This window comes from Chrysemys picta, unplaced genomic scaffold (genome assembly GCF_011386835.1).
Source record: "Chrysemys picta bellii isolate R12L10 unplaced genomic scaffold, ASM1138683v2 scaf1352, whole genome shotgun sequence".
Lineage (NCBI taxonomy): Eukaryota > Metazoa > Chordata > Testudines > Emydidae > Chrysemys > Chrysemys picta.
This window is the reverse complement of record NW_027054058.1, coordinates 4,172-15,605: the sequence shown is the minus strand read 5'-3', so window position 1 is coordinate 15,605 and position 11,434 is coordinate 4,172. Positions and strand designations below refer to the sequence as shown.

The following is an 11,434-nucleotide window of genomic DNA, read 5'->3' as shown; positions in this document are numbered from 1 at the left end:
GGTTGGATGGGGCGTGGGAGTCCCAGGGGTCTGTCTGGGGGTGGGGGTGTGGATAAGGGTTGGGGCAGTCAGGGGACAAGAGGCAGGGAGGCTTAGATAGGGAGTGGAGTCCTAGGGGGCAGTTAGGGGCAGGGGTCCCAGGAGGGGGCAGTCAGGGGACAAGGAACGGGGGGAGGGTTGGGGGTTCTGGGGGGGCGGGAAGTGGGAGGGGCAGGGGAGGGACTAGGGCGGGGCTCCTCCCATCCTCTTTTTTGCTTGCTGAAATATGGTAACCCTAGGTGCCACAGAAAGGGCAGCTTGACCCCACGTCCTTCCTGATAAGAATTGTGTTGAAGTTGCTGATACCTGCATTTTAAAAGAGCAGAATGTGTCCCAGGAACGTCTATGTGGGTTTTGGGGAGGGATCTGAATGAGAAAAGGGGGTAATGGCTTTGCAGACCAGCACAGGAGAAGCATGTCATAAGTAGGGGGTGGAGTGGGGAAAACAGACAACTATAGAGACAAGGCTGGCAATTAAGCAGCAGGTGATAAGCACAGCAGTTGAAACAGTTTCACTTTTCACTTCTCCCAGGCAGTCATTTCTCCTTCCAAAACAACGTGAAGATAAGCAAGATTAACGCGCGTGCACAGTTCAAAGTCTGGACTGCAGCACAATGTGCAATGCAGCTTCTTTAACCAATTCCCAGTGGCAATCTCACTCCCCCATCCCTTCTCTTCTGCTAGATTTTACTCTCATAGATCTGCATAAGTATCATCGCTGTGTTTTGCAATTTCCATTCTCTCTCTCCAGTCACACAAGCACAGGTCAGGTAAATTCCAGCAGAACAGAGATGGAATTGGATAAGTCCTTGGTGTGGGGGGGTTGCTTTGAGATTTAAGTGAACTGCTCAGGTTTGTGGATATGATAGTGGAGAATGGGGGTGGGGGAGGGTTGCTTTGAGTTGTGAGCGCATTAGAGAAAGGTGCTAGTTTCCAGGAGAAAGCATTTTGGGTTGTCTGTATGCAGGTGCAGATTCCTGATTTTTTTCTGCTCCAGGAGTCAGCTCAGGTAATGTCTGAGGAGGCAGTGGAATATCATCTGCTGGAAACCCTGGAAGATCTGGGGCAGAAGGGGTCTCGGCGTTCAAGTTCACACTGAATACAATCAAAGTAGAAGGTGGTTATAACTCAGCTTTCTGGGACATATTGGAAACAGCAAAGCCTGTGGATGTCACCAATGAGATGATCTACTACTATAGGAAAGCCTATGATCAGAAGATAGTCATGGAGGTGCTGAGAGCCATCAACCTGAGGGATCTATCGGAGAGACTCATCGATGCAGCAAAGGCTGGTAAGAATCTACCAATGGAGAGGATAGTGGGCACTGGCTGGCTAGAACAAATGTATCCAGGGTGGGTGTCTTCAGTGCTGGTCGAACTATTCTGTGTTTGAAGGAGGAAGGGAAGGGAAGGTTAATTCTCTGAACGAGGTGTTGGCTATTTCAGACGTGACCAAGTTGATCATTTCTCTCTTTCACAAGCCAGCAAGTGTATGGGTCAGATTCACAAGTCTTGAGTCAAGATTTCTTTTGGGTGTCCAGAACGTCTTGATGAGTGAATGTAGAGAACTCCAGGAATGCAGTTAGGCTGTTGATTGGTGGGTGCCGGTGAAGTGGGTATTGAGAAAGCTTCCCAAGTGTGCATGATCTTTTCAGTGCAGTACGATGATAACTTTTTGCAGTGCTTGGTGCTGGATTCTGTTGCAGGTTGTAGGTCATCAGGCCTGCTGAAGCAATTTACCATGTTGGATAGCTCCTTGGGGCAGGATTTGGCAACTTCAGTGGAGGCTAAGAAGTTTCACTTGGCCTGTAATACAGCCTCAGCTAACGCTTGGAGGAATTCGTTGTGTTTTATCCTATCTGACTCAGCGTTTGTTTTCTGCCATGGGTGCTTGAATTTCTGCCCCTCTCCCTTCATCTGACACAGCCTGTCAGAAAACCAAGCAGATGTGTGGGTGATGGGGAGGGAAGCATTTTTACTGGTATAGTTTGTTTAATTCGGGGACGATGGTGGAATAAGCTATAGTAGTAACAGCCCAGCTTTGTCAGTATGGTGGTATCTGCAATAGGAGCACTTTGCAGGCATACTATGCCAGTAAAGCATTCCTAGTGTACACGTGGCTTCAGAACGGCTAACGGAGACAACAATCCCTACCATTGATCTTGACCTCACTATAGATTAGTGCTGAGCATAAGGCTGAAATGGTTCCTCCCACTTCAAACAGAAAAAATGTCCCCTTGTTATTCCCCCAGCACCTTATTGTGAAGATCTGTTAATTCCTTTCCGTGTAATAACCACTCCCACCTCATCTGCAATAAATCACTTTCCTGCCTCTAGACTTTCGTGTATGTTCAACTCAACAATTGAACCATAAACCACCCGTTCTTTCCTGTATCATGGCTCAACCCCCTTTCCCAACACATACATCTTGTGGTTTTGGATTTAAACACCAACTTCCTCATCCCACACTCTGCCCCAGCACACACACTGCCGTGATGGTTAAAGCTCCTTTGCCCCTTCTGTGAGACCACATACAAAATGTTGGGGGAGTTACACATAGTGTGATGCTCTTCCCACCCTGGATGCTATTCATACACCCAGCAGAGTGATGTGCCATTAACGGAAGGGGCAAACTGGGGGAAATTGGAGAGCAGGATGTACAAATCGTACTATCAAAATCATTCCCTTTTCTGTTAGAAGGAAACGTTGGATGGTGCCACTATTGTCCCTGCTCTTTTCTTCTGTGTTCTTCTCACCTAGGGTGACCAGATGTCCCGATTTTATAGGGACAGTCCCGATTTTTGGGTCTTTTTCTTATATAGGCCCCTATTACCCCCCCATCCCCTGTCCCGATTTTTCACATTTGCTGTCCTATTCTCACCTGATAGATTTTCTTCCAATGGCCTGACCTAGTTTTGTCTTGGTTTCAGGAAGGACCAGTGTAGTGTTTTGTGGGCGGGTTTCCATTTGGGATTGAAAGCGAATGTGCAGCAACTCTTGTTTGCATGACTGGAGGGAGCGGTAGGCAAGAAGGGAGGGGGTTGATGTGAGGTGAGTGCTTTAGAGCCCTTTAGTTTCAGTTTTGCTCTGATTATTCCGCTATTTTTTTTCTGTGAACCATTTCCTGGTTTTGTCTCTCCTCTCGCAGGCTGCTCAGAGAGCTGAGGAAGGAGATGCCATGGAGAAAGCAGTGAGCGATTGCTTACATGACATTCTTGAAGAGCTGACAAAGAATGAGCTCAAGAAATTCAAGTTGAAACTGAACAAATTTAAGCTGAAGAGGGACTATGACAATATCCCCATGGGTAAATTAGAGGACGCATCACCTGTGGACATGACTCAATCCCTGCTCAGCTACTATGGAGAGGACTATGGGGCGGAAGTGACAGTGAATGTGCTGAAATCTATAAACAGGAGAGATCTGGCTGAGAAACTCTGTGAGACACTGAGACCTGGTAAGAAATAACCTAGGGAGAGCTCTGCCCTGCACAGTGTGTGCGTGTGGGGGGAGGGAGGAGGAATTGTATCTCCTTCTCTGTAACTTTGATTTTCAACATTTGCTTTTTTTTATAATATTTATGGACATAAATAACTATTTGCTTTGTGCTGAGGTGACGGCCGCCATCTTGGCTAACATACTGGGGACCAACCCGTGGACCTCCAGTGCTAAAAGCACAAACTGCCAAAGCTTCATAAAATGGAGCTGTAACAGACTTGTCTGAGAGATCAGGCAGAGAGGAGAGACGTGTAACACACATTCACTAGTGAGTTACACTGACACTGTGCTCCACCCTCTACACTGCACAGAGAGGCAGTGATGGTCCTACCCCAAAAAGTGTGAGAGAGAACATTTCCCAGCCAAAGCAGGAGCATTATTAGAAATGACAGAAGAAAACAGAAATCGCCCAGATTTTAACCTGTCAATCTTTAATTCAGAGCCAGGTTTCACTTACCATTTTCTGACTCCATTTCCTGGCTCCAGTTATGCCCCTAAAGATTTGCAGGTGCTTAACTTTAGACACAATGATCCCTGCTCTGAACTGAACTAGTGCTGCAAACTCTTGCAATTGTACCATTAGTCGTACAATATTTTGTGTTTTTTTGGTAAAGCCTCTGCTTCTTGAGTCATGTGATTATATGAGAATCTCAGCTTTTGTTTAAAATAAAAAGTACAGTTCTTGGTCTCATGACTGCAAAGAAAAAGTATAAAGTATAAACAATAAATGTTCAAAAAAGGCCAATGAAAACAACTCAAAATGCTTTTTTTAATCTCATGTTTTTAAGACAATCATGATTTTTGAGGGGACTGACTCAATTTGTGAATGCGTTGGCAACATTGCAGTGCTTAAGCACATGCTTAACTTTAAGGACATATTAACATCCCATTTACTTCAGCACCATTACTTACATGTATAAAGTTAAATGAATGCATTGTCGCATTTGAGCCCTTTAAACCTTGGGAAAGGGCTCATTTTCTCAAATCAGTCTTTTAAGTGTATTTTATTATTAAATGTTTAAAGTATCAATCATATGGATATGCTGCTAGGTCTACACTACCCGCCTGAATAGGCGGGTAGAAATCGATCTCTCGGGGATCGAATTATCGCGTCTCATCAGGACGCAACAATCGATCCCCGAATCGACGCGCTTACTCCACCAGCGGAGGTAGGAGTAAGCGCTGTCGATGGGGAGCTGCGGAGGTCGATTTTGCCACCGTCCTCACAGCGGGGTAAGTCGGCTCCGATATGTCGAATTCAGCTACACTATTCACGTAGCTGAATTTGCGTATCTTAAATCGACCCCCCCCTGTAGTGAGGACGTACCCTTAAGAGAAACAGACTTTGACACAAATGCCTTATTTTCAGGCTATGGTACCTGTGATAGTTAGTGACTTATTTGCTTTCAAGTTCAGTAAATAATTGCTAATAGATAAGCCCGCAAAGGAAAATTATACCATCCTCTTTAAGGGTTGAAGTACACTTTTTAAAAGAATGAATTTAATTGCATGACATAACTTCATTACTCTGAATTCTTGATTATGAGAGAGGCACATCCTCTGTGTTGTAACTGACTGTTTAAGTAGATGCAAACACCCTTCATTTTAGTTTCCCCCATTTTCCAGCTTTAAGTGTGTGCATTTATGAAGAGCCTTTACTGTAATGTAAGGTTGTGTTTTGTAAACATTTTCCTGTTTTTTATGGTGTGCCATCACACTGGACCTCCCCGTTGAGAAAGGAGAAGCTGCTGTGCCCATAATTCTGATTTTCGTTGCATTGGGGCTCCTGGAGCAAGATTTACCCTTGATCCTGGGGAATTCCATTGTGGGGACAGTGTTGAGGGTTGTATTGTAGGGGCAGTACCTGGGACAATAATAATTAAATTTCTTTATTTGGATTGGGCCCCGTGAGATTAGGAGTTGAGAATTCTGCTCCCAGCAACCCCATAGCTCTTGTTAGAGGAGTATTTTAAAGGGGAACCAGACTGAACTTTCCTCATTCCCGCCTTGTTCCTATTCACTTGCATTGGAAGGTAAATCAATAGGTCTCTATCAACTAAAAAAGTAAATAGAATTAACTGCATTGCAATAATCTCTTTCATTTGCTTCTCTGGTTTATGGTTGGAAAATTATGGGAAATTATGGACAAATTATTGAAAATTTTTAGGAGCCTGTGGGGGCCGAAGTCGTCCATAATGGCTTGGCCTTGGGGTACCGGGTTGCATAATCTACTACTACAAGGCTATATCGGCATCCAACCCACTTTTCTTTACCAGGTCCTTGCCAATCCTCTCAAAGGGCAGCCCACTATGGGAAGAAGTATCAAGGGTGCCCGAGGCACCCCCTTTGAGCCAGCTCACTGGTACTTGGGGCAGGAGGTGCAGAAATCTCAAACTTTGTGGCCGATATCTGGCCAGAAAAACCTCCGTGCCACTCGTTATAGGGCCTTCTCCCTCTCCAGTGTCCCACCTGGGGCACTGAGTGCGCTAGGTTTAGTAACCTGCATGAGAACCTTCACGAGACTAGCAATTGTTGGAATTTTTCCTGGGTTTAGGGCACAGGCGCCAACTTTTCTCAGCACCGGTGGGTGCTTGCACCCCTCCCACCCCCGCCCCTACTCCACCCCTGCCCCAGAGTCCCCACCCAAACTCTGCCCCTCCCTGCCCCTAATGGACCCCTCCCCAAATCCCCGCCCCGGCCCTGCCTCTTCCCCGGAGCATGCTGTGTTCCCCCTCTTCCCCCCTCCCTCCCAGGCTTGCCATGTGAAACAACTGTTTCATGGCGCTAGTGCTGGGAGGGAGGGGGGAGAAGCAGGACGCGGCGGCACGCTCAGGGGAGGAGGCAGAGCAGAGGTGAGCTGGGCAGGGAACTGCTGGTGGGTGCAGAGAACCCACCAATTTTACCCAATGGGTTCTCCAGCCCTGGAGCACCCACAAAGTCAGCGCCTATGGTTTAGGGTTCTTTAGCCGGCTGGTAGAGGCGGTCATCATGCCTCTTGAATCAGGGCCCATGGGCGGGGGGAGGAGGGGTTATTGGCTGGCACCTTCCTCCTGCTTGGGATCTGCCACCTTCCCCAGGCTCGGCTCAGTGTCAGGTCCTCCCTTTGCTCACTCAGGAAGTCTACATCTATGTCCAGCTAGTCTTAGATGGTCTGCTCTGGTGCCTCAGCTTCGTAAGGGGTGAGGGGGTACCAGCATCTCTGGCCAGGCAGAAGGCTTTCTCCCTAGTTATCTGGGACCTCGTAGCCCAATAGTTCCATATTCACTAGCTTTGCTCTGTCTTCTGCAAGTGAGCGATTTTGCAGAACCACCAGCAGTCGTGCCCCAAGATCACTGGGTAGACCAGTGGTGGGACCAGGCTGACTCGGCACATCTCCTCCCAGCAGCCGGCCACCAGCCTCACCCAGGCGACTGAGTACAGTCTTACATCCTCATGGATTCATTGTGTAATTTATGTGTATGGGGGCTAACACCAGGTTGGGAGACTCTACCAGAATGGCCCGGACAAGCATTTGGTTATACCTCCAAGTTGACCAGGGCCATCACCGGAGTGCCATTCACCTTCAGGGATACCAGGAGCTTGGCTGGGCCCTTCTTTCTTGCCTGGAGGCTGGACACCCACACTTTGCCCTAGCTACAATCCATGCATGAGCAGTTGCAGTGGAAATGCCCCTCCTTCACACTTGTAACATTGTAACACCAACTCCAGGTTCCCCTTGGAAGACCCTCTTCCCTCTGAGGGAGGGTGGGCGTTACTATGGTCATGAATGGCCTGGGTTGGTGCCAGGGACTCCCTATCTCGGGCCTGCGCCCCCCCAATCTGTTGACCGACCCAGCTCCCTGGGCTCCCCAGTTTACAGGACTGAGGCTCAGATCCTTCGGCAGACAGTTAGTCTTCTATCGAGGAGATGGCCTCCATGAGGGTGGCTGGGCACTGTCACTGTACCAACTCCTTCCCCCCAACGAGGAGGATCTGGGTGAACTGCTCCAGCTGCACCATCTCAGTCACTTGAGCCCTGGTCAGCTTCTTTGGTTCCAGCCAGCACCAACAGTAGTCCTGGATCCTCTGGGCTACTACTTTAGGCCTGGTTCTGGGTGGATACTGTTACCAGTGCAATCACTGATGATAAGTCTCAGGGCCAGGCTGGTCAAAATCACACCCAATCCTGAACACTGAACTCTTTATTAAGGTTCAAAACTGCTTGTCCACCACGTCAATGTCAGCCCTTGATGATCTTGAACAATTTCCAATTCAAGACCAACTCTCAATTCTGCTGACCATAACTGAAGTATGGAAAGCAGTCAAGGAAATGGCAAATGGAATATCAGTGAATCCAGATGGCATTCCTGCAGAGATTTTCAAATTTGTGGACTATGAGCTGATCAGGACATTCATTGGCCTCTATTTAAGATTTTGGGAACAGAGGATGTGCCACAAGAACTTAAAGATGACAATTTTTTCACCTTTACAAAAAGAAAGACTATCACACTTCTTGCTATAACCATTGTGCACCTCCCTCCTTGACACTGCTTGTCATGCTAATTTGCAGAGACGTTACCGCCTGAAAGCCAATGTGGCTTCCATCCTGGGAGTGGTACTTCCAACAAGATCTTTGCACTCCAGCAAATACAGGAGAGCAGAGTCAAGACCTGTATATCGTTTTTATCAATCTTACTAAGGCCTTTAACTCTGTAAATCGAGATGGTCTGTAGATGATCCTCCGCAAGTTTGGTTGCCCAGATAAGTTTGTCAACAACATTAAATCTTATCATGCAGGAAAGTTGGTTCATGTCCTTGACCAAGGCTGCTTCTCAGCTCCCTTTGTTGTCATCAATGGAGTAAAACGAAACTGTGTTCTTGCTCCAACACTATTTAGTATAATGTTTCTGAGTTCATTTATTAGAACAGCTACAAACATTGATTGTGGCATTTATATGCAGTACTGTATAGACAGAGGTGTTTTGAATCTGCATCGCCTGCATGCAAAGACAAAAGTTACGATGATTTTTAGTGAATTACTGTTTGCTGATGACTGTGTTCTATTGGTCTATAACCTCAGGGACATTCTGTTGGTCACTGATGGCTTTTCATGTGCACCAAAATGTTTTGGCTTAACGATCAGCCGAAAGAAGAGAGAAGTCACAGTCCAGCCTTGATCAGGAAGTACAGCAACTACCTCAGTTATGTCCATCAATGATTCCAGGTCATTGACGAATTTTGCTACCCAGGCAGTGTCATTTCACAGCATGCAATGACTGATGAAAACATTACAAAGCACATTGGGGCCTTTGGAAAACTTCAGACAGGTCTCTAGAATGAACGTGGAGTCAGACTGCAAATTAAATTGATGTTTAGTTCACTCTCATCGTCATCACACTCCTCTACGGCTGTGATACGTGGACTACTTTTCAATGCTACATTAAACTCTTGAACCTATTTCACCTATGATATCTGGAGTGGATAATGGGAATTAAATGGCAAGATTTGGTTCCAAACACTGAGGTCCTTGAGTACTGCAACATCACAGGCATTCAAGGTTTATATTGGGTGTGTAGTTGGTTGAGATGGTGTGTGGTCACATGGCCCATATGTCTGACAGAATACCAAAAGCCACCTTCTATAGAGAGTTTCAGGCTGGAACTTGTTTTAGGGATAGACCAAGAAAACATTACAAAGACACTCTCAAGGCCAACCTCCAGTCTTGCAATGTTTGACTTCAACATCTGGAAGCTCTTAGCCCATGAAAAGACCCACTAGTGGCAGCTCTGGCACCTCGGACTGAAAGGCTTTGAGAGCTCAGAGAATGCTGCAGTGAAGGAGAGACATGCGAGGCGTAAAGCTAAAAGTAGCTCCCATTCATTTACAATTGTTTTTCCTCTTGTAGACAGGGCCACAGGTCCAAAATGGCCTTTGGTCTCATCTCAGGACCCACAATATGTGACTGTAGCTCATCTGTCAAACTCGATGAGAGACTCCATCAACATCATCATCAGTTCAACAAAGGTGGCACATGAGGTCTCTTCTGAGAGCTAGTGACCCCCGGTCATCATAATAATTGTGAAATTATATATATATATATATATATATATATATGTAACCCTTCTGCCCATCTAAGTTGGCAGCAACAAGGGCCGGGTTCTGTATCTAGGGGTTCCGTTTCAATAACACAATGCAAAACCGGCTCGAGCCCCCACCCAGTGACCTGGGACAATTACATACCACCCCCTGGGCGCCTCTAAGAGGCAATACTTCCCCTCTCGCAAGCACGGAGTCTGAGTGTAACAGAAAATGTTTAATAACATGAGGTAAACAACATCAGCATTAAATTGGAAAAAACACCACAACTAGAGTTCTTAGACCAAACCATGAGCGAAGACCCACCCCAGCAAATTGGGCCGTGTCCTCTCCCGTTGGTTCTTGAAACCAGCGACCCAAGAATCACCAAAGTCCCAAAAGTCCACCAATCCCAAAGTCTCTTGGGTCCAGCAACCCAAGAATCACAAAAGTCCCAAAAGTCCGACAACCCCCCAAAGTCTCTGTCCATGATCAGTGCAGCCCCAAAGTTCAAAGGGGGGGGGGTGAGCAGGGTGTTAAGGGGCACCTTACGTGATCCGAGGCCAACCGGCTGCTTCTCCGTGGGGTTCCACCACAGCCTTCACCACGAACTGCTCCACTCCACCCACAGTCCCACTCCTGCCGTCCCACGAACTGCTCTGGCAGCTCCTCCGCTCCGCTCCGCTCACCGACCTGTGAGCCGTGCCGCTCCGCTCCAGCCGTCCCTTGGGCCGCTCCCACAAGGCTCTGCTCTGCTAGCTGCTCCTCCAGCCGCTCCACTCACCGACCTGTGAGCCGCTCCGCTCCGCTAAGCTAGCTTAGCAATAATAGCTTCAGGCTCCCCCACTAGTTAACACAGCCTCAGTGATCTCAGCTCTTAAATAGCTTTAGCTCTTTTGTGATTTCAGCTCTTAGTGAGGGGAGCCCCAGTGCTGGTGCACTATTGGCCCAAAGTGAACTCAGCTCAGCAGTCTGTAACTAGACTCCTAAGGGAATCAAAGTTAGCTCTGACATTCAACAGTGGAGAGAGGAGGCAGTGCAATTGGTGTTTCAACCCCTCGGGGAGGGGGCCATACCATCAGGTACAAATACCTGTCCCCATCCTCTCTCCATTCACTGGGTTTTGTAACCCATGCCCCTTGACAAGCAAATGCTACTTAGGTAATGGTGAATGACTCACTCAGTCCTTCTGTCATACAACAGTTCCACTGGCCTTGATTCACAGAATCAGGGTAACAAAACTTTATTCTTCCTGCCCCAATAACAGAGAAACTGGGGATCCCACACCAGCCAAAGTAACCACTTTGAGTTGCTGTGGTTTCATGCCAGGCGAGTGGGTGTGCCTATGCAAACAAGATCAGCCCCTGGAGTTCTTTTCCACACTCGCCATAATTCACCACCAGATGTCAGGGTAGAGCTCATCCTGACTCTGCTTACATCCTCCCCCCAGCCGAAAATTTGTCGTCCCGACAAATCACACTCCCTATTATAACAACTCACTGGTTCCCTCCAAAGGGCCTCAGATAGCCCACTTTAGCTTCCACAAGCCTGTGTGCTAAACATATTGGTTCCTCACTAGTTACCCCAGGTGCATCATAAGTCAACCGTTTTACTGGTCTTATTACCCTGTCTCGTCTATTGAGAATCTCTGTTGCCGTGGTGGGTGGGACAGCCTCTTGAACGATGGATGGAGAGGTTTCCTTTGAGGGTCCCTCGGCTACTGGCATAGGCCCCTGCATTTCTAGTTCTAACAGTGGAGGGTCCAAGGTGCCCAGGACATCCTCCACCTGTATGTCTCCACTGTCCAATAACCTGGGTATGTCATCACATGGGGGTCCCACCAGTG

The 11,434-nt window shown here is 47.5% G+C and overlaps 1 protein-coding gene across 1 annotated transcript; it reads left to right on the top strand.

Moving 5' to 3' along the window:
* The first annotated feature begins 677 nt into the window (after nt 1-677).
* On the top strand, nt 678-4,038 carry LOC135979892 (apoptosis-associated speck-like protein containing a CARD). Its single transcript, XM_065580028.1, has 2 exons — nt 678-1,330; nt 3,187-4,038. Exons 1-2 carry the CDS (start codon nt 1,316-1,318, stop codon nt 3,502-3,504), a joined length of 333 nt encoding a protein of 110 aa, XP_065436100.1. The 5' UTR covers nt 678-1,315; the 3' UTR covers nt 3,505-4,038.
* The last annotated feature ends 7,396 nt before the right edge of the window (nt 4,039-11,434 follow it).